At 52.7% G+C, this 19785-nt stretch overlaps 1 protein-coding gene across 1 annotated transcript; it reads right to left on the reverse strand.

Annotated features, from left to right (window-relative positions):
• Positions 1-1448: 1448 nt before the first annotated feature.
• Positions 1449-15634, reverse strand: LOC112984268 (angiopoietin-related protein 7-like). The gene is made up of 6 exons (XM_026102006.2): positions 15179-15634; positions 8528-8750; positions 5414-5551; positions 3531-3747; positions 2132-2327; positions 1449-1691 (listed from the first exon to the last, which is right to left on the reverse strand). Exons 1-6 carry the CDS (start codon positions 15632-15634, stop codon positions 1545-1547), a joined length of 1377 nt encoding a protein of 458 aa, XP_025957791.2. The 3' UTR covers positions 1449-1544.
• Between the last annotated feature and the right edge of the window lie 4151 nt (positions 15635-19785).

Consider the following 19785-nt stretch of genomic DNA (forward strand, 5'->3'; position numbering starts at 1 on the left):
GGGTAAAGCTGTAATTCAATAGTAGTTGTGTGTGATTCGTGCAATTTAAGCGTGATACCTTTATTGTTGTGTTTAGCAATTTAGCAATGTGCAAAACAGAACTGTACATTAATAATAATGGTGTGATTATTAGTTAATTAGGTTATTGATTATTCAAGTGATTTATTAGTTTCTTAGTAGCGTATTGCTTAGTCAACGAACATCATAGCCTTTCAAATCAGCTGTGTTTCAAGTCTGCAGTGTAAAGGGGGAGGATCCTGGAGTAACAGCATTATCACGGACACATGCACCACGAAGCGAGGGCATTCTCCATCCCACCTCCAGCACGGTACAAGTGCCTGGATATACGTTGCCAGTGATGGTGTAGCAGCAGTGTAGACCGGCCCATTGCAACTCCAGGACATCATCAAACACATCTTGGACACATCCAGGAAGACTACCAAGGCAAACCTAGCAAAGGGAAAGACAAATTGTGTTGTTTTATTAGCTTGAGATATTAGTTTTTAGGATGTACAGAAGGTAACTTTCCTGCTTGATTTGCCAGTGAAAAATGAAGATACAGGTGAAAGAACATAGTCCAAAACAGAATGAAAGCTACAGAAACCATCAGGGAGCCAACCCAGCACCAAACGGGAGACAATTAGTCCAGAGGAACCGTGTTTTGTCTCTAATGCATCTGCCATTCTTGTTCTTTGAACCTTCTTTGAACTCATCTGCTCACATGAAACAGGAAAGAGGTAATCTAATTAAATATTCATCACCAAACACAAAAAGGGCTGAAGCTAAGTCACAGTCTCCATCTCTAGCCTACAAGGAGGCGAAGTCAGGAAAAAACGGAGGGGGTTTTTCTGCAACTTCAAATGGAAAAAAAAGAACAAAAGACAACAACAACAAATCTTGCATCTTCTTTATCCAGAGTAAGGCAGTAAAAGAAGACTTAAAATTATGTGTAATCATCCCTGCAGACCACTGCTAACGTACTTAGAAAATTCATCAAAAGTTCTTTGCTCCAGGAGGGAAGAAGAGGTGAAAATGGAATGCAAAATGGCAACTTCCAGCATTCCAATTTTTAAATCCTTTTACTTGGAAAATAATAATTGCAGGTAGCTAAGGTCCATGGGTGAAACACAAGATCCCTGTGAGAGACGGCGAGGGCCACTGCAGACCTGCCTCCTCTCTTGCCTGTGACCCTGTCCCTGCACGCTGTGTCCTGGCTCTCCTTGCTTTCCCCAGGGACCATCTCAGCACCTTAGAGCCATCCTTGCACATCCCTGTGCTTGATTTTGCAAAGCCGTTCTCAGCCATCACTTTCCCTAGATGGTCTAGGAGAGCTTTTGCCACCCCAACACGTGTCAAGGGCCTTGGTGCTCCTGCTGTCGGTTCAGTTCTCTTGAGGCTGCCCCAAAAGCAAATGGGCAGCAAGAGGGATGGTGGCTCCATCCCTCAGCGGTCTCCAGCATCAGTTTCTGCTTAAAGCAAACTATTTCCAGCCCTCTGTTTCCAGGGTTTGCCATTAGAAGAAACGAAGACCACCCCAGGCTCCTTCATGGGGAGATGTGGGGCCGAAAAGTGCGTGGTCGAATCATCATGACGACCTTCTTCAGGGAGTAGTAGTCTGTGTCCTTCCACGAGTACCACACAACTCCGTCCGGCCCCAGGATCTTGCGGTTTTTAATGGAGTATCGTCCGCCCTGTGATGCAGAGAAAGGACAGTCAGGTATGGGAAATGCATGAAAGTGTCGTCCAGATGGGAACGCTTAAAAACTGGATGCTCCAAAGCATGGGAGCAAAGAGCTTAGAGCCGACACAGTAAAAGGAGCATGTGAAGCTTTTTTTGAATGCTCCCAAGGGAGCTGGTGTCCCTCAGTCTCAGGCCACGTGAATCACCCAAACAGGGAGTTGCCATTGCAGCTTCCCAACGCACAGTTTGCAGGGGTGTGTCAGTACTCGTACTTAGCCCGTGGCACTGAAGATGCTGGGCTGACTTGGTGCCCAGCATTCGCTTTGTTCCCTCCCTGGAGAATACGGGCTGGCCAAGCCGGGAAGGATTGCTGTGGTATGATGACTGACAGCTCCCTCCAAGCCTTGAACCTTGCATGCTGACATCTCTGTCCTCCTCCCTCCGCCTTACCTTGTAGTACACCCCATTGAGGTTGGAGAAAAAGCACTGGTGGTACCACCAGCCTCCGTGAGAAATCTCAGCGCAGATGTTCCCCGAGTCAGGCGTGCTGAAGCTCCTCTTGTCGTGGTACCAGGCAAAGGAATCCTCCACCGTCCCGCTGAACCCATCCACGTGCAGGCGGTAATAGTTTGCCTCGTCCTCAATGCTGCAAGCAATAAGCATAGGTTAGACTGCTTGGTGGGAGTGTCTAAGTCTCCTTTCCAGCCTGGATGTTGCATTCTTAGTGTGGACACCCTACAATCATTGAGCTGCTCTGGCCAGGCTCCTAGCAATTATTCGTCACCTCTAAATGTCAAAGATGCTGTGTTCCCCCCTTCTGTGGGATGTGCATGCTTTTGTCATGACTCAGGGTACTTATTAGGAGTCTGAGCTGGGCAAACCATGACTCTAAAACCACAGTGAAAGACTGCAGGAGCTGTAGCAAGACAGCTCCTCTAATTACACAGTACTGCCTCTTCTGCACAAAAAAAGCATCCTGCTCTTCACAGAAACTGAGCTAATCAGTAGTTTGCTCCTGGGCCAGCAAAGGCTGAAGGTCACTGCCACTTAACATGATATCTGATGACAAAAGCCGGGGTAACTGCTCAGAGCAAGCATTTGCTAGTGGAGAACACGCCAAGGCACATTCAGTCAATGAGGATTTTTTTTCCGGCAGCTTCGGCAGTCTTTGGGTCTACTCTAAGCCCTCAAGCTCCAAATGTCGTCAAGGTGCAATGCCAAGGGCATGCGCTCCCTTGCACACCCTCCCATGACAGGGTATCCCATAATCACCCACAAGGCTTTTCTAGTGGGGAGAGGGAAGTGGTTCATCTGGAACAGTCTACACAGACCTGGTCACCCCTCTTCAAGAAAGGACAGGACTGATGTTGATAAATACAAGCACCGGTAAGGTGAAGAGCTATAGACACTGAAGGATGTTAGCTCAGGAACAACAGGTAAAAGCCATAAGTACAGGGTGTAAAAATCAAAATATGATTCTCAGCCATCACAGCAGGGAGATGCTGAAGAACCTGCCCAGCAAGAACAGGAGATGCAAAACTCTGCTTTTGACATGGACCTTGGTAAGTTCAACAGAAACTGCACCCTTGAGCTGTAGGGATTGTTCCTTGTGCTCCTACAGCTGTGTTCCCCTGGAGCCATGGATGTTGGCCATGGCTGGACAGTGCTGCACATTTGCTAGCTCACGCTCAGGCTCCAACCTGGAGCAAAGTTTTCATGGCAAAACCAGGCAGGGAAGAGCGGACCTAGTCCAAAAAGCTCTCTAGAATCACTTTGATTGCAACAGGGTCTTCCATCATTGAACCAGCTGTGTGGAGCAAGACCCGGGGAAGGCCATCCCACTTTCTACCTGAAGACCTGGTAGAAGGCGTGCTTGTGCTTGTTGTTCCAGTCCTCCAGGTCGATACGCAGGGAGTAGTCCCCTTGGCTCGTCACCTTGTGGATGTTCTCGTTGCCCAGCCAGAACTCGCCGTTGAGATCCCCAAAGCCCTCCTTATACTCGTTCCAGGTCCGGTTGAAGTCAACCGAGCCGTCCTGACGCTTCTGGATGACTGTCCAGCCCCCACCTGCCAGGAGAGAGATAACGTACCATGGGAGTCACCGGGGAGTGTCTGGGGGCCCCAACGCCCGTACATGGGCCAGAGTCCTCACCAGCATCACTTTGAGGATCCATTTGCAGCTCAGAGAGGCGTCTCCTTGCCACATCCCCTCCCACCAACCGGCAAAATAGTGTCAGTTGCTGCATGGGGATAATATGTGATGCACAGCCATAGCTCATGGAAAGGGGCTCTGCTTCTCCCACGACTCCAGGATGGCATTCCCCTGTTGTCTGTAAGAGGGTCTTTCCAGAGCTAAGGTGGTTTCAAATGAGAGAAAGCTGATTATTTTAGGGAGGGAAATGTTTTGGGACTGGAACAAACTAGAGAGCCTGGAGTTTTGAGATTATTATGTACCGTTCCTGCAGCACCACAGAGACACACGAGCTCTCTCCCAGTATTGTCTCACTGTCTCCATATGCTCTCCCATCTGTCCAAATCCCTCTTTCCTCTCTCGTTTTATTCCAATATTGTAAGCTTTGAGGGGACTGGGATCGTCTTTTTATTTGGTGTTTTTACAGTATGTCACTCTGCAGTGTCCAAGACTGTGATGATGGTCATACAAATAATAGTAATGACATAACAGAGACCGCATTGTATCAACAGCCTGTTTCTTAACGATGACTTGTATCCCAAAGCAGCAATCACCTATAGAACCTTCAGACTGGCCTCCTCCAACTGGGAGAAACTGGTCTGTCCAGTTCCTCTTTTTACCAAAGCACTAGACCCAGAAAGCATAAGAACTAGGCGCTCCAGTCAGATATTTAATCAATGGCATCTATTGCCATTTGAGACATCCTTGGTCTCTGAGACATCTGCGCAGGCTGGTAGATATGCCCAAGGTCAACGGGATACCTCTGCCCTTCCAGAGCAGCAGCTAGCAATACCACCGGGTATCTCAAATAGCGTTAGACATCTATGTGTGGGCAACTGAACCAGTTCCTCCAGCTTGGGACATGTTGATGTGACACACCCATCCCGGCTGGAACAGGCCCATGGGGCAAGGATCTGAAAATCCACCACTGCATTTCCCTGACAATTACCACTATTCTTACAACACTCCGGTGTTGCAACTAACTTCGTTACGAAGTTTGCACCTAGAGATGACAGTAACGTGCTCTGTCCAGAAATTTAGACAGAAAGGATGTGTGAGGTTGCCTGCTCCCTTGCACACACTCCAAAATATTTCTGGGAGAGATTCATCCCTCACACTTCAGCAGCTACAGTTAGGGGTTGCCCACACATAGCCCTCTCGTACCCAGAGATGCCCTAGGTGCTCACCTGGTGACCAGCTGCTACTCCAGAGCGGCTTCTGTTTCCCTACCTCCTGCATCATATTCACTAGTTCTTTGCAGATATCTTGCATACATAAGGACATCTCAAAGGGTACTAAATGCCGATATTTAGGCAACTGAGCCCCAGCCAAAGTGTCTGGTTTGAACTATTCAGCCAGACCCCCTTTTTGCCGGTGGCTGAGTCCTCCATCCTTGGAGGAGATCCCTTCTGGAGATGCTCTTCTCACTGGCTGTAATGTAATCTAGAAGCAGCTCAGATGAGACAACTCTCAAGTGAGACAGATCCCACCCAAAGAGTCTCCAGCTTTGCTGGGAGATTTTGTAGGTGCCTCCTGCAGTACCTTCAGTGTCCATTTCACACAGCACTTCAATAGGCATCCCTCCAACCGAGGGCATGATGCTGTAGATCCCTGATCTCCGCAGCCCGTTGTAGTAAACCGAAGCACAGTCAATGGGGCAGTTCCTTGCATGCTTTACCTCTGAGCCAAAAAGCAGAGAAACACAGCGTTTAGTATTCAGTATGGACAAGGGGGCATGCAACCAAGCCCAGCATCATTTTCATGCAATTATAACGCAGAGCCTGACAAAAAGTCCTGGAATTATTCTTCTAGGAAGCACCAAAAGCTGAAACCTTTGCAGCACGCTGCCTTCATGCCTGGTTGCAATGGACTATTAGTGATAAGGTTCATTAGCACAGATCTGCGCTTAGGATGCCGTGGCTTAGGAATGGCCTTTAATTCAAGTGGGTTTGTGACAGAGCGCCTTACAGTGACACAGGAGTGCTGGGCATTTTGCTAGGCTCAAGGTCTGTTAGATTATATTCCACTCCAAAAAGGTCTTACACGTTGATAAAGAATCGCCTGTTTCTCCAGCAGTGATCAGTGTAGCTAACAGTGGAAGGATTTTCTTCTCTTAAACTGCTGCTCTGAGGGTGTTTTCCCTGGTCAGTCTCATAAGAGCAGGGGTCAGAAGTGTCCTGGAGAATCTAAAGATGCTTTTAACTTGGATATGTCAGATGGGATTTATTTTTTCTGGTACCAGCCATTGAAATTTTAGGCAGCTGGTCTCAGCTAGTCTTCTAGAAACCGACTTCTACAGAGGGCAATTCTTCCCAGTTTCACACAGGAGAGGAGAGCAGAATCGCTCTCCCTGTCTCCCTCCATCGGCTCAACTGAGCTGTCTGCACAGATGCGCACAGCGATGTTTGCAATGCCCTGGGGTGCTCTGGCTGTCTTTCGGCTGCACGTCTCCTGGAGGTCCTGTCTTGCATCTGCCAGGCTTACGAGGATGTCTCAGATGCAAGAGCGTTGCAGGCAGCACCATGTGTCTGCACGCGGGGAGCTGAGCTAAGACCCTAGTCACAGCCGTGGAAAGCACACGCTGAATTGCTCTCAGTGCTTTCACTGTTTGCATGGATATCTTAAATATCCAGCTCATGTGGGGACACATATATGCAGACACACAAAATTAAGTGTCTTCATTTGTGAGCTGAGCCTCGCTGTAGATGGCTGTAGTCTGGTGCAATTAAAAGAAAGGCACAATAGCAGCTCACGCAGAAAGCTCCCCTTTCTTTTATTCACACAGCTAGACCAGCCTGAAGCACAGCGTGGCCTTGATGCCGGGCTGGAGGCGCGGTGAGGTCCGGGGACCAAGGAAGGGGAAGCAAAGAGGGAGATTGCCTTTCCGTGACGCAAGTAGCATGGATAAGGCCATGGGTCTGGCAACCAAGGAAAACTCTCTGGGGATGGAAAAATAAGTCTGAGGAGGTCATTGCAACTTCTGAGCCCACTGATGGGAGCAATCGGTGGCTGGGAGATCCCCTGAGGACTGGTGACAGATGGGAGACACCCGTTAAAGGTGGCATAGGCCAGGCCAACCAGCAGCACTGCTGCAGGGGACCATGCAGCAGAAACCAGTTGTGTGCAGCAAGGAGTGACAGGGAGAGACAACCTAGATCCATCAAGCATCTGGTGGGTCAGGGAGAGCCCAGTCCACCTAAAGTTAATCAGCTGAAAGAGCCACATCAGCTGGCTGCACCCAGACTGGGATTCTCCCGTTCAGTTGACTTGTGCACACAGAAGTCTGCATCCCAGTTACATGAGGTTATTGGGATTAATCCCAGCTCTGACTTGGCGGTGGCTATCATGTTGTGTGGACATTAGGTCAGACACCCATCCACGCCTCGTGTCTGCGCAGAGCACTTCTTGCTCAGGGAAGGGCTCAGCGGCAGCTGGAACCAGGTATCAGTGGAGCTATTTATATTACCTCCACCATGTCATTGATGGTCAAAAGAGCTTTAGACTAGCGCAATGGAAAAGACTTAGACTAGTTGGCTCAGGGGAGAAGTAACATGACTTCTCCACCTGACGTCACCAGCTCAAATCAGATCAAGGTTGGTAGGTGAAAGCCATTAGCAGCTCGCGAGTGTTGAGCTGTGCATGCCGTATGAGTCATCGGCCACAGCCCGCTTCTTGCTGGAGAAGTAAGACACTGTCTACAAGTCCCTGAGCCACAGTTCATGGCAGGTTGGAGGATTATTCTGCAGAAGCATTGCTTCTTCCTTGCCTTTTTTTAATGCTTCTCCTGGGGATCTGCTGTGGGAGAGACAGGATTTGGGGCTAAGTAGTCTGCCCTGGTGCAGCCGGTCTTGTCTGCTCAAACACCATCACTCCCTTACTAAAGACCCAGAAAATCAAATGAGTCAAAAAAACAGCACAGTTTCCTTTCTAGCTCCTCAAGGTTGAGTTCTCCAGATAGTGGTTACGGTAGGCTCTGGCCAAAATGTTTTCATGGCAATGGATTCTTTAGCAGAAAATGGGGTTTTGGTCAAACTGAACCTTGCATTTTTTAACTTACAGTTGCCACGCTTGCCATTAGAAAAATGAAGACATTCCGGGAACTAACAGAGAAAACAACCAAAAACCTGGCTTAAGTTTAAACGTATTCACTTGAAAAAGGTGTGTGAGAAATAACAAAAAATGATTGGATTTCAAACTTGGAGGGTTTCACCAAAGCCCTAATATTTTGCTATGAATTTTTGAGATAAAAATAATTTCTTGCTTCTTTTCTTTGATGGAAAAATACAGTTCCTGGAGCTGGAAGGCAGGTTCGTGCAGCTAACTGCAGGTGGAGTAATGGTGGGAGCGATGCCAACCTGGTTGTCAAAGCTGAAGCTGGTCACCGCGAGCACCTCATGCAATCCATGGAGAGAGAAAGGAGCTGCCAAAGAACAGGACCGCTCCCCTGGACTGCAAGGAAAGCACCCAGGAGGTGTCCGTTTCTCCAAGGAGCCCTCCTGGCTGCCTCAGAAGTGCCGTCTGCAAGAGATGAGACTCCTGGCCAGCACAGAGGGGATTTGGAGCAGTTTTCCCATGCCTTTTCCCTACAGTGGTCCTCAAGACAGGCCGTAAGGACAAGCCACCCCCACCCATCCGCCCGCAGAAGCTCCCCATCACCTGGATGGTGCATCTCCTCCTGCAGCCTCATCTCGGCGGGGCCGAGGCAGCCAGGGACGCGCCGAGTCCAGTCCGTCAGCGCGGAGATGTTGTTTATCTGCGCCTGCATGTCGTAAAGCAGCGTGGCCTGGATGTGCTGCAAGGTGCTGGCCTCGCTGTAGCGTTGCTCCAGGTCCTGCACGCGCTGCTCCACGCTGCGGTTGCGGCTCGCCGCCTCCTCGTGCTGCGGGCAGGGTGAAATGCAGAGGCCGTGTGGGTCACTAGACACGGGCAGGGAGCCGGCTGCACAGCCCGAGACCTCCCTGGGGACGGTCACGCAGAGGAGCAAGCGGGCAGAGGAGCCCTCACAGCGTGCACCCCTCCAGGGACTGTGGAGCCTGGAGTGGAGACGGCACCCGCACCCTCTGCTCTCCACCCAGCACCAGCCATCAGCCTGCTGTGGGACCCACGGACAGCCTGATTTTCCCAGGATCAGGCACAGGCAGGACTTGCGTAGGCAAGCGCACAGGGTTCCTCCTCGAACGCCCTCCCAGCCTCCGGCCCTTTATAACTCAGGTTGGACAACTTGGATGTGGCCCCCGTGTATTGAGCAACCCCCCACCACTGGGTTTTCCTTCCAAAAAGTTGCCCAGTCTCCCCTTCAAACCTATAAACTTCTAAAGTTGAGTGGCAAGGAGTTCCACAGCTTAGCTACATGCTGCATGAAGAACCAGCTCCTGCTTTTGGGCTTTTGGGTCATGACCAGTGTCCTGCAAATAGCAGTGACCACATCCCCTGTGTGTAACGGGTGGGTGTGATACAAGGCTCCAGACCCTTTCATGGTCCTTTTGCTGCTTGTTCTTAGGATAATCAGTCTCTAATTGTGTGTTGTACGCAGGCCCCAGCTCCCTGGAGATGCCCACAGGTCCTGCCAGGAGATGGGCACGTCAAACCCCACCGCACCTGCAAAATGCGCTCTAGATGCACCGTCGCTTCAGACATGCTCTGCTCACTTGTTCGGTGCTCCCTGTCCATTAGATGGCAGGGCAGGCCTTACACAGCATCTCCAAAAATCCACAGCGGCCACAGAAAAATTCTCTCCCCTGGCCAACGCAACACCTCTACAGAAGGCAATCCCAGGAGCCCCTATCTGCTCAACTCCGTGCTCAGGTGGAGCCGGTTCTTCACCAAGAAGCTGCCAAGGATCTGGGATTTCTTTCAGCTAGGAGTGGTTTCTGCAGCCAGCATCCATTTTCTTCCCTTTCAGCTGCTCCAAGGACCTGACTCACACCTTGGTCCCTGCCACCTATTCCTGCCACGAGATGTCTTGGCTTGTTTTTCCCATGAGATGGCACATTCGCTGCTGGATTATTCGACCAATAACTAACAGAAAGCCTGCTTGTATCCCAAAACACAGAGCAGCTAAACGGGCAGGGGCAGCAAACAGGGAATTATGATGTGCAACGATATGATGCTTTGCTTATCAGGACTGAATTGTCTCTGTCTCTGCCGTAAATCAGGCGGCTGCCCCACACCTGCTTTGCGAGCCGTGACCGACACCAGACGGCTGCTTGCAGCTTCGTTCACCCACGCGTCAGCTCTCCGAGCAAACCCCATCATGCCTCCTCCCAGACAGTCCCCTCCTCCACGGCTGATACTTTCTTTCCTGGCTGCTTGTAAAAAAAACGCTGCAGCCAGACCACCACGACCGGGCCCAGATGCTGTCTGGTTCCTTCACCTCTTCTCCCTCCTGGCAGCATCCTACTTGCCTACCCCGGTGGGGCAGGAGTTGTCTTCTTGTACAGCACCGAGCACAGCAGGGTCCTGGTCTGCAGCAGGGGCTGACATGGTCCCAGTAGTGCAACTTGAAGCAAAATGCAATGCAAGGGTGCAAAGGTGCAGAGAGGGCTGCTCACCTCGAGGGATTTCCCGTTGCTCATGGCACCGCGCTGTCTAGCGCGTGCTGGAAGGAGAGAGGTGGATCCCCCTGATCTGTTGCATCGGCTATGAAGGAGGATCTCAAGATACCTTTGAGGTTTCTTTGGGCAGCCACAGCTGGGTGGTTGGAAACGCTCCCAAGAAATGGGAGACCTGCATCCTGGTCTTCCTTCACCTGGGGGGAATTCACACTCAGGCCCTGGAGAGGACTCTTACCAGCAGGTAAGGACGAGATCAGGGACCAGCCAGGCCTGCTGCGAAGCTGGGAGGCTTCGGGGGAAGCAAAGCAGAGAGAGCGCGGGGAAAGGGTCGGCTCATCTGACCCGTTTTGGGTGTCCCCATTCACCTGAGAGGAACCGTGACCTGGAAGGACCTGTCGCTCTCAGACAGCTCTAAAATGCTCCTGGGACGCTGAGCTCAGAGCAACGTCTCCGCTCGGACAGACAAACCCACGCAGAGCTTCCAGAAAAATACTGATGACAAATCTGAGGGAGACAAACTAGCAGCAGCAAGAGGCTGATTTATGAGGCTGGATTAAGGGAGCAACAGCTTCTCAGCGGGAGGAATGGAGATGGAGGAGGTCTGCAGATGCTGGAAGCTGACACAACAGGCAATTCAGTAGGGCAGCTCCCAAAGATGCCGGGAGGTGTTATGGGATGCAGGGGAAAATCAGCCTTTCAGGCTGGCACAGATACTGGGAATTGGCCAGACCAATGCAGCAGAAAAACTCCTTATGGGACCACCCCTAAGAAGATTGCAGGGAGCTGAGGCCACCAGCTCGCCAGTCATTTCTGTCTCCGATTTTCTTGATTCGACTACAAAGATCCTGCCACAGTCAGCAGCCAGCTCCTCTCTCTGCACTCAGCTTTGCTTCTTGCTTTTTGCCCACTCCAGTGCTTGGAGGATGACAGGACACACTCCCTGCTGCCCACTAAGCTCTCGAGACTTTGTCCTTTTCCTGCTTGTTCACGGGTCAGCTCTTCCAGCCCTCCCATGCCTTCACCTTTCAGACTCATTGAAAAGACTGAGGGTGGAAGAAATTGCTGGAGGGCCGTAGCCCAGCCCCCTGCAGAAAGTAGGGCCAATTTAAAAGCTGGATCAGATTGCTCGGGGCCTTTTCCACTCAAGTTCTGAAACGCTCTACGAATGGCCCAAGGGAGCCTCCAAGGATCTCAGGGGACGGATCCTCTCTGAATGTGGCAGTATCTTGGTGGCACAGATATTGCTAGTGTTGTGCCCCAGGTATGAACCCAATGGAGACATCTCGGCAGGGGTTGGGACCTGGCTGCTCCAGGACACCTGGGTTCATCCTGCATGCCAAGTAGCACCTCAGCTTTCCCTGTGGTCTGATGGGCGAGGGGCCTCAGCATCGCCCCACAACAGACAGGACTCCTTCAGAGCTGCTCCCCAGGGTTCCCTTTGGTCAGCAAAGAGAAACAAGCTCTCCCAACTCATCTCATCTCCAGCTAGACTTCCAAGAGGTCCTAGGAGCATCTACGTGTCTGCATTTGCCATTAAGGGAGCCTGAGGAGCAGTTCTGGTAGAGACGACTGCACGGCAGATACCAGAGGTGGACAACAGCACTCCTTTGCTTCTGCTTGAAGAAATAACAAATAGCAAGAGCCAGAAGCACAAAGATCGACACGATAACAGAGACGATAACAAAGACCAGAACTCTTCGGTCCTTGTGCGATGGGCCATTCAAGGAACTACTCAGGAACAGCCCTGGAGAGGGTCAACCTGAGCTTTGCGACTGATCAGAAAGGTGAAACATGATTGTCGTGAGTGTTACGGGATAGCTGAGGGGGGCTTGTGTGACTGTGCAAAACTCATTATGGGATATCAGAAGGGGCTTCTAGGGTTATGCAAAACTTATTGTGGGAAAGGCCAAAGGCAAGGAAAGGAGGGATCAGGGTGGAATGGGGAGGAGCAAGCATGGGAAAATAGAGGGGAGGGGGATGAAAGGCACCAGTCGCATGTAAGCAGGCTGCCACTCAGTACACTTGACTGAGCACTGCGCCTGGTGACTGCAATATTCTTATTAAAGTCTTCTCTTAACTTTTTCTTTTTTTTTTCTGTGTAATCTCACTCTCTATCCTGTGTGTGACTGCTGCAAGGCCTGAGTGCCAGCAGCTGGAGAGGAGGCTGCAGGTCACAGGGCCTGTAGGTCGAGGTACCAGTGCCTGGAGAGAGCAGCATGCAAGAGATGTCGGTGTGCCAGCAAGAGAAGGGACCACGGGACATAGCGCTTGTGGGTCTAGACGCCAGCAACTGCAGGGACCGGGATGTATATGCATGTGTGAGGTCTAAATGCCACTAAATGCCAGCAACTGGAAAGACCAGTGCGTGTTTATGTTTCCCTAGTGGATTTAACCCTGTGTGTGCATGTGTGCATGCAGAGTACGCATCCGGGATACATGCTCAGCCTCACTGCTGGCTGGACCTGCAAAGGGGAGCAGCAGCAGCCACATCTGTCGGATGGGACGGAAGGACCTCAGAGGTCTGAGAGGGCACTTGGCTGGGCACCCGCAGCCAGGAAGCAGGAATGGTTCTGTCCCCAGGTCCATGGGATTCGGCAGCTTTTGTAACATCCTTAACAAGGAGATGGCCAGGGGTCAACATGACCCTGTTAAATGGAGCAAAGAACAAACCCACCACTGATAACAAGGGGTGGCCTGGTTGTATTTTATGCTTCTTGATGTTCACCACAGCTTAAATATGGGGAATGAGGGACTGCTCCACACCTAATTTCTCCACCTTAACACCAAACAACCTGGCTGAGGCAGTCGGCTCAGCTCCCTCTGCAGTCAACACCGAGCAACTAGCATCTCCGGAGGGAGATTTGTTTTCGGAGGGAGATTTGTTTTCCTCCGCCCTTCCTCTGCCTGTGAAGAGACCCTACACAACTGCCACAGACTAAATACCCTGCATTTAGATGAGTCACTTCAGAGCCTGGAAATGAAGAACAGAGGAAGAGTGACAACACCGAGGGGAAAGTCTTTAGTGCATTAATAACCTCCTCCTTGGCTCTGAGCTGGAGAGCAATGCTGAAAGAGCTGTAGCTCCAGGTGGAACAGAAGTATGATTTGGAGTCAAAACAGGGAGCTAGGATGAGGAAGAAGAGATTAGACAGTCCTAAGGCACTAGATGTCACCAGGGGAAGGATGTGAGACAGCAAGAGGCCAGAACACCTATCACACCAGCTTGTCTCAGTGCAAGGAGAAAGAAAGAGAGAGGGAGAGGAGAAGTAGAGGATGGATGAGGAGGCAGCATTGGTGCCAACACAAGAGGAAAGGACCCTGCATGGACGAGCAGTGAGTGGGTTTGCTCAACAGAGCATGAGGCACCCATCCTAATTCAAAAGCAGCTGGCTCGTGTGGAGACCTCCAAAACTCAGACGTCCACATCGGGGCACCCAACAACGTTGTCATCACAGAGTTCACTGCCACCGCATGTGGGGGCCCTTGCAGAGGCGGGAGGGGGAGGGTGCTTTGGTGGGCGTGGGGTATCTCTTTAACTGCTTGTCTGCTTGCCGCAGCTCCAGGCAATGGAAATGGCCTAGGGCACCAAAGATGTGTCTCACCAGGATGCACAGACTACCTGAGAGACCAGGGTTTGGGCCCACGCTTAGACCTGCATGGGAGGAAAGCAAAGCCTTACATTAGCTTGCATTGCAGGTGCCTCTGGGCTACGGCGAGAAAGAAGACCGGGTGACTCATTTCATGTGCATGGAGCAGATGAAAAGGTTTAGTGAAATGAGGCATGGAAACAAAACCCCGATAATGCACGCAGACCCTGGGAAGGGAAGTCTTTGTAAAGAGGGAGCCCAAAGGAAGAGCATAGGTGATGAAACTCAGCCAAATAGCAAATGAATCACACTGTTTCCCAGGGCCAGACCGTATTAGCCCTCACCTCTCCCAAGAGCAAGGACAAGACTGTTGCTTGCATGGTGTTCTCTAGGGCTGTATCCAAGGCACTTCCAATCGACTTCAGTATATTGGACTTCTACCAGTTCTTCTGTGCATCTAGTCAACAGCCCAATGAGACATCTTAGCCGGGAAATGTCTCCTACAGTCAGATAAAATACATTCTGCTTCTTCCCGTTATTCCTGGTTGCCACCCTGTAAAAGCATGGTGGAGCCCACTGCAAGCCATACACAGGGCAGTGCTAAACATCTGAGAGCTTCAGAAGAGCAACAAGAGGTTGGAAAGAGCAGACGAGCATGAAGCTTCAGGCTGCAGGACCGGTGAACGGACCCGAGGCAGCCCAAACGCCAGCACACAGAAAGGAGGCTGCAGAAAGGGTGCCGCAGGCTGGAGGTTAGAGCTGCTCCTGCTCGGTCATAGCCACCGGAGATGTGGTTCATCACCGGCCATGTAAAACTTCGGGATCTAGTCTGGGATCCTGCTATGAGCAATGGGACAGATCAGCAACCCCAGCCCATCCTGGATGGGTCCAAAGCAGGAGGAGATGCTCTCTCTCCCCTAATAGCGGGTGCCTACATGAGTAGCACAGACAACACACCAAGGGCTTGGTGGCTGAGGTTAAGATGAGCCCTGGAAGGCTTCTGAGCCAACCCAACATGAGAAGCAGGTGTTTTAATGGATATCTCAGTCCATGGCTAGAACAACACCCAGTGTCCTACCAGATCCTTTCCCAGCTAGCTGTCTGGGGAGCAAGGGGAGGGACCAGATGCCCCCACTCCCATGAGTCTGTGAAGGGAAAACCTTTACCTGGAGCTCCAGGACTTTGATGCGGTGGCGGTGGTTCCTCAGCTCCTCCTGCAGCTCCGAGATCAGCTCCCGCAGCTCGAGGATCTGCTGCTTGCGCTCCTCATTCTCGTGGAGCCAGTAAGAGACCTCATCAGTGCAGCGAAACATGTCCGGGCACCGCTGCTCGTCCAGCTGCGGCAACGTCGCGATGATCTTACACCGGCCGTCGGGCAGCACCTGGTTGCTGTACTCCCCGCACTGGATCAGGCCAGTGCCCTCCTGGAGCCCCTCGTCGTAGCTGTAGCTTTCTGCCGCGGCCAGGGGGTTCAGGGCGGCTACGAAGAAGAGGGGTACCAGCCCCAGCCGGGCACAGCCGGTGCGAGGACAGACATCCATGAGGCAGGTGAAGATGGTCCCCCAGGACGGCCCTGGGCATCTCATCATCAAAGGCGGCCTCTTGGAAAAACCGGCGTGCATAACTGACTCTTCCTCCAGGAACTAGTGGTTGGAGCTGCAGCCGGGACGCGGCGTGGGGAGGAGAGAGCTGTACGGCAGGGAGACGTCAGTGGGGATCCCAGAGCTCTTGCTAAGGGGGTTGCTGCAGGCAAGGGACCTGCCTGTCCCCATAAAGCTTCCTCCCTGTTGCTACCCTGTGGCCACCGAGCTGGGACGAGCTCCAGCGGGAGAGTCCCCACTCACCTGGCCGGGCTTTACCCACCGCGCGGGCTTCTCTGCCGTCCTGCAGAGCTGCCGATGCTGTTGGAGGGCACCGAGGGCTGGCCGAGGGCTGGCGGTGCTTCGGGCAGGGCTTTCTGCCCACGCAGGAACGCTGGCTTCCCCGGAGAGGGCTGGCTGGTGCCGTCAGCACCGGGAGGCATCCCCCGCTCCAGGCAGGATCAGGCCCTGTCCGCAGGCGGCTTCATGGGGTGATCCCTCCTTTCTTCAGCCTGGAAACAGAGGGCAAAGCAAAGCAGGCTTCATGCCCATGCTCATCTATCAAAGCAGCTGGGGATGTAAGCTGTGTGTCACCACTCACTGAACCAGGAGCCAGAGCTTTGAGGGCTTTGGTGGAGACAATGGATGAGCCGTCAACCCCCCCTTCGCAGGGCTTTCATGCTCTCTTTTGCACTGTCCTCTCATCTCTCTCCCATGACAAATGAACAAGTCCCCCCCCTCTCCCCCGCCCCAAACATCCCGCTGCATCCCTGGGCAAGGGGCAGCGGAGAACAGACGGCTGCAGCGAGCCACAAAACTCTCAGTCCACCCTGCTCATCCAGAGCAAAGCCCACGCAGCTGCCCTGCCCCAGGGTTCAGGCTTTTGTTCACCGTTGACTACGTTCCTGCGTGGGAAACACTTCACTCAGTCTCAGCGGCAGTCTGCGCTTGCAAGGACAGAGCGCAGAGGCGATTTGAGGATTTCAGGCTCTGTTTTCCCGTGCATGACGTTTTCACTGATGCCTGTCTACATGGGGATACGTCAGGCTGGACATGGGGGACCCAGGCCACCAAACGGTCCCGAGCAGGGGCAGGGGATAGCCCAGGGTGGGGCATTGCTGGGGCAATTTGGATGAGCCCCAGCTGGAGGGGAGCATTTCTCCCCGGCCAAGCGGATTCAGGTCCAAGTGGGAATGGTGGTCTGGGGAAGGAGTGTGCAGGAGTGAGGGCTGGAGAGGACCCCGGGCAGAGCTCAAACATTCAACCTTCCCCGTGCGATCTCCCAGCTGGAGCCATCCATAATCTCCCCTTGACCCGCATGTCGCTGGCAGCAGCGCTGAGCTCCCGCACAACCCTCAGCACCGTCCCTGAGCCCCACGCTCGACTCCAGCCTTCGCGGCGTGGGACCCCCCCAGGCTCCCCTTCCCTGCGGAGCAATCAGGCTCTCCTTGCCGTGGGATCAGCCCTCCTCGTCCCTGCCCAGCAGCTGGACTCACCACCACGTCATCGCAGGGTCTCCTGCTGAGGTTGCTCCCTACATACCTCCAAAAGGACCGGCCGCACGCTCCCGGTCAGGCTGGCTTCAGCGGTGAGGAGAGACAGCAGTGAGCGTGGACCAGCCATGGGAAGCAGAGTGTGTTTCAGGAGACACTAAATGCTTATCACCCCTGATCCTCTCACAGCACTATAAATAGGGCCAAGAGAGCTGCAAGTCTCAGGCAGTTCAGTGGAAGGAGGAGCCCAGGTCCCGGCGTGACCTTCTCAGCACAGGGGAGATTAAGCCAGCATCTTGGCATGACTTCTCCTTTCTGAGAAGATCCCCCGTCCCAGCCTGAAGCTGCACTTCGGGGAGAGGGTTCGTTCACCGGGGTGTCGGCAGTGAGACCCTGCCCCTTCCCAGCAGTTTGGACGGGCCTCGGTTGGGAGGGGAGAGTTTCCCAGCCCGGCCGTGGCTAGCTGGGAATAAAAGCGGGTTTGCGGAGCAGGGCAAGGGCAGCTCCCCTCCCATGCCCTGGGCTTTCTCCCTGAGTTATGCATGAACTCGGCATACAGAGGGGCTGGGCACACGGAGCCGTTTTCACGCATTTCTCTGGAGGGTAGTGGGTATCTTTTTGATCTTTCTCCCTCTCAACGCTGCCCATTTCTTGGGAGACTGAAGAGTAATTATCTATCTGACTATAAATGTCAACAGGCTCGCTTAATTAAATATGCTAATCATTTTGCTGTAGGAATGTGAGCAGAAACCAGAGCTTTCCACATTGGACAAAAGAATGCATTGTTGGGGAGGTTTTTTCACTTTATGAAAAGAGTTTCCAGACAATCTCCCCAGACCAATACTCACAATGAAGAACGACATTCAGACCAGCTCAGATGGTCCCAGAAAGTGGAGGAACCGCCTGGAAAAGGGGAACTTCCTTAACAAACTTCTCCAGCAGGTTGGAGAGGCCCAAAATTGCGGAGGGCACAGATTTACCAGTCCTCCAGCAGATATCCCCAGGCCAGGTGACCAGCCTTGGAGGACCTGCCATCCTCCGTAGGGTACCTCCAGCCTCTCAGCCAGCCCTGCTGAGCCACCTCCATTACCCTCGGCCTGCAAAAGTTTGCAAGAACGGCAGATGGATGGGCTTTCACTTTCCTTGTCTCATGCAGGGAGCTGGTCAGAGCAAAGCCGAGGGCGCAAAGCACCACAGAGAGGTGTCACCTCTCTGTGAGTCCTGCCAGCTCAGGGACCTGTTGTGGGGCCGCCGAGCTGACTTCCCATTTGCTTTCTCTCCCCACTCCCACGGAGACTTTTTATCTGTTCTTCCCAGAGTTTTGCTCATCGAGAGGAAGCCCAGGAGAGCTGGGCTCTCCCGAGAACCGCTCATCACGCGGCATTGCTGTCAGATGCCAGCCGGGACCTGGACTGCTGGGACTGCTGCACACCTCTTCCCGCGTGCTGCCTGCATCCAAGCCAACTTTGCTCCTCTTGAAGTATTGCCACGTTTTGCTTCAGCAGCCACTTGTGGGAGTAAAGATAAGGCAGAAGCATAAGCCCTGCACCTGGCAGAAGCTGTGTGAGCGCAGAAGATGCTCAGCTTTGACTGCAGCACCAGATGAAGAAGAGTCCAGCTGTGTGAGAAAGGCCATGAGATCAACGGGCAAAGCTCTGCCATGAGCAAATGCAGACAGGAACGGCAGGAGAAGCACTTTGCGAGGGCTGCCACAGGCAGAGACTGGGAAAATGGGGACTGGGGAGGGAAAAAAGACCAGAAAAATATCAATGTGGGAAAAGGGGGTCCTGAAAGGGAGGTGGATGTTATGGAAGAGCAACGTGGTCTGATCACACTGAGCAACATAGCAAGCAAAGTGGGGTCAGTGGGGAGGGAGGCAGCTTTGAACAGCAGCTAATTTCTTCTGTGCGCAAGCCCTAAACCTGGGAGTGCTGCAGACACACACGAAAGGCCTTTCTCCTCTGCCCCAGGTGCTCAGAGCATCGCGTGGCATCAAGCACAGGGCCATTACGACCGACCAGACCGGCTGAGCCCTTGGAGGAAGCTGTTTCTCTTCTGTGCAGGATATATCAGTGCTTCCTTCCTTCCTTCCCAAGGCACACTGAAAAGTCCAGCTTTTGAAGTCATGCCTCCAAGAACAAATTTTCCCAGATGCTTTGTGTCAGGAGCAGCAGGACGCCTTGCCCAGCTCATGCCGTTGCACTAAGTGCATCTTCTCAGGGCTGGAAGGATGCTGTTCCTGGTGGGTGTCATGGCCATGACTTTTTGAGCAGAAAACGGAAGCAGGGCTCAGGCACCAGCACAAGAACCATCTTGTGCACCAGGATGTTGTTAAAATGGGTTTGGCCCAGCCAACACACCCAGCCCCAACCCACACCGGGCAGGGGCAAGGGTTGGCCTGGGGCAGGGCATCCCCAGGACAGTTTGGATGGACCCTGGCTGGGAGAAGAGAGTTTCCCAGCCTGGCCAGGGCTCAGGGCAGGGAAGGGCCCTCGGATGGGGTAGGGCCCTAGGAGAAATGGAGCTCCTTTGTCCCCCAAAATTACAGATCTCAGAACAGAATCATCTTTTCAGCGGGAAAATGTTACCTTGGCAGGACAGTGCCCCTCAGGTCACGAATAATCCACAAACTCTGCACACAACATCATCCTTGAGGCTCAGAGACCTGGAGATTGGGTGTCTCTGACCCCTGTCCAGCTT

Source organism: Dromaius novaehollandiae, chromosome 3 (genome assembly GCF_036370855.1).
Source record: "Dromaius novaehollandiae isolate bDroNov1 chromosome 3, bDroNov1.hap1, whole genome shotgun sequence".
NCBI lineage: Eukaryota > Metazoa > Chordata > Aves > Casuariiformes > Dromaiidae > Dromaius > Dromaius novaehollandiae.

Bases quoted from the DNA above. Each gene is read 5' to 3' on its own strand.
- LOC112984268 (XM_026102006.2), bottom strand. From the start codon at position 15,634: ATGCACGCCGGTTTTTCCAAGAGGCCGCCTTTGATGATGAGATGCCCA. The intron at 8,751-15,178 runs GTAAAGGTTTTC...CCCTGCCCGCAG, and splicing joins TCAAAGTCCTGGAGCTCCAG to CACGAGGAGGCGGCGAGCCG. The intron at 3,748-5,413 runs GTACTGCAGGAG...CTCTCCTGGCAG, and splicing joins GTGTGAAATGGACACTGAAG to GTGGGGGCTGGACAGTCATC.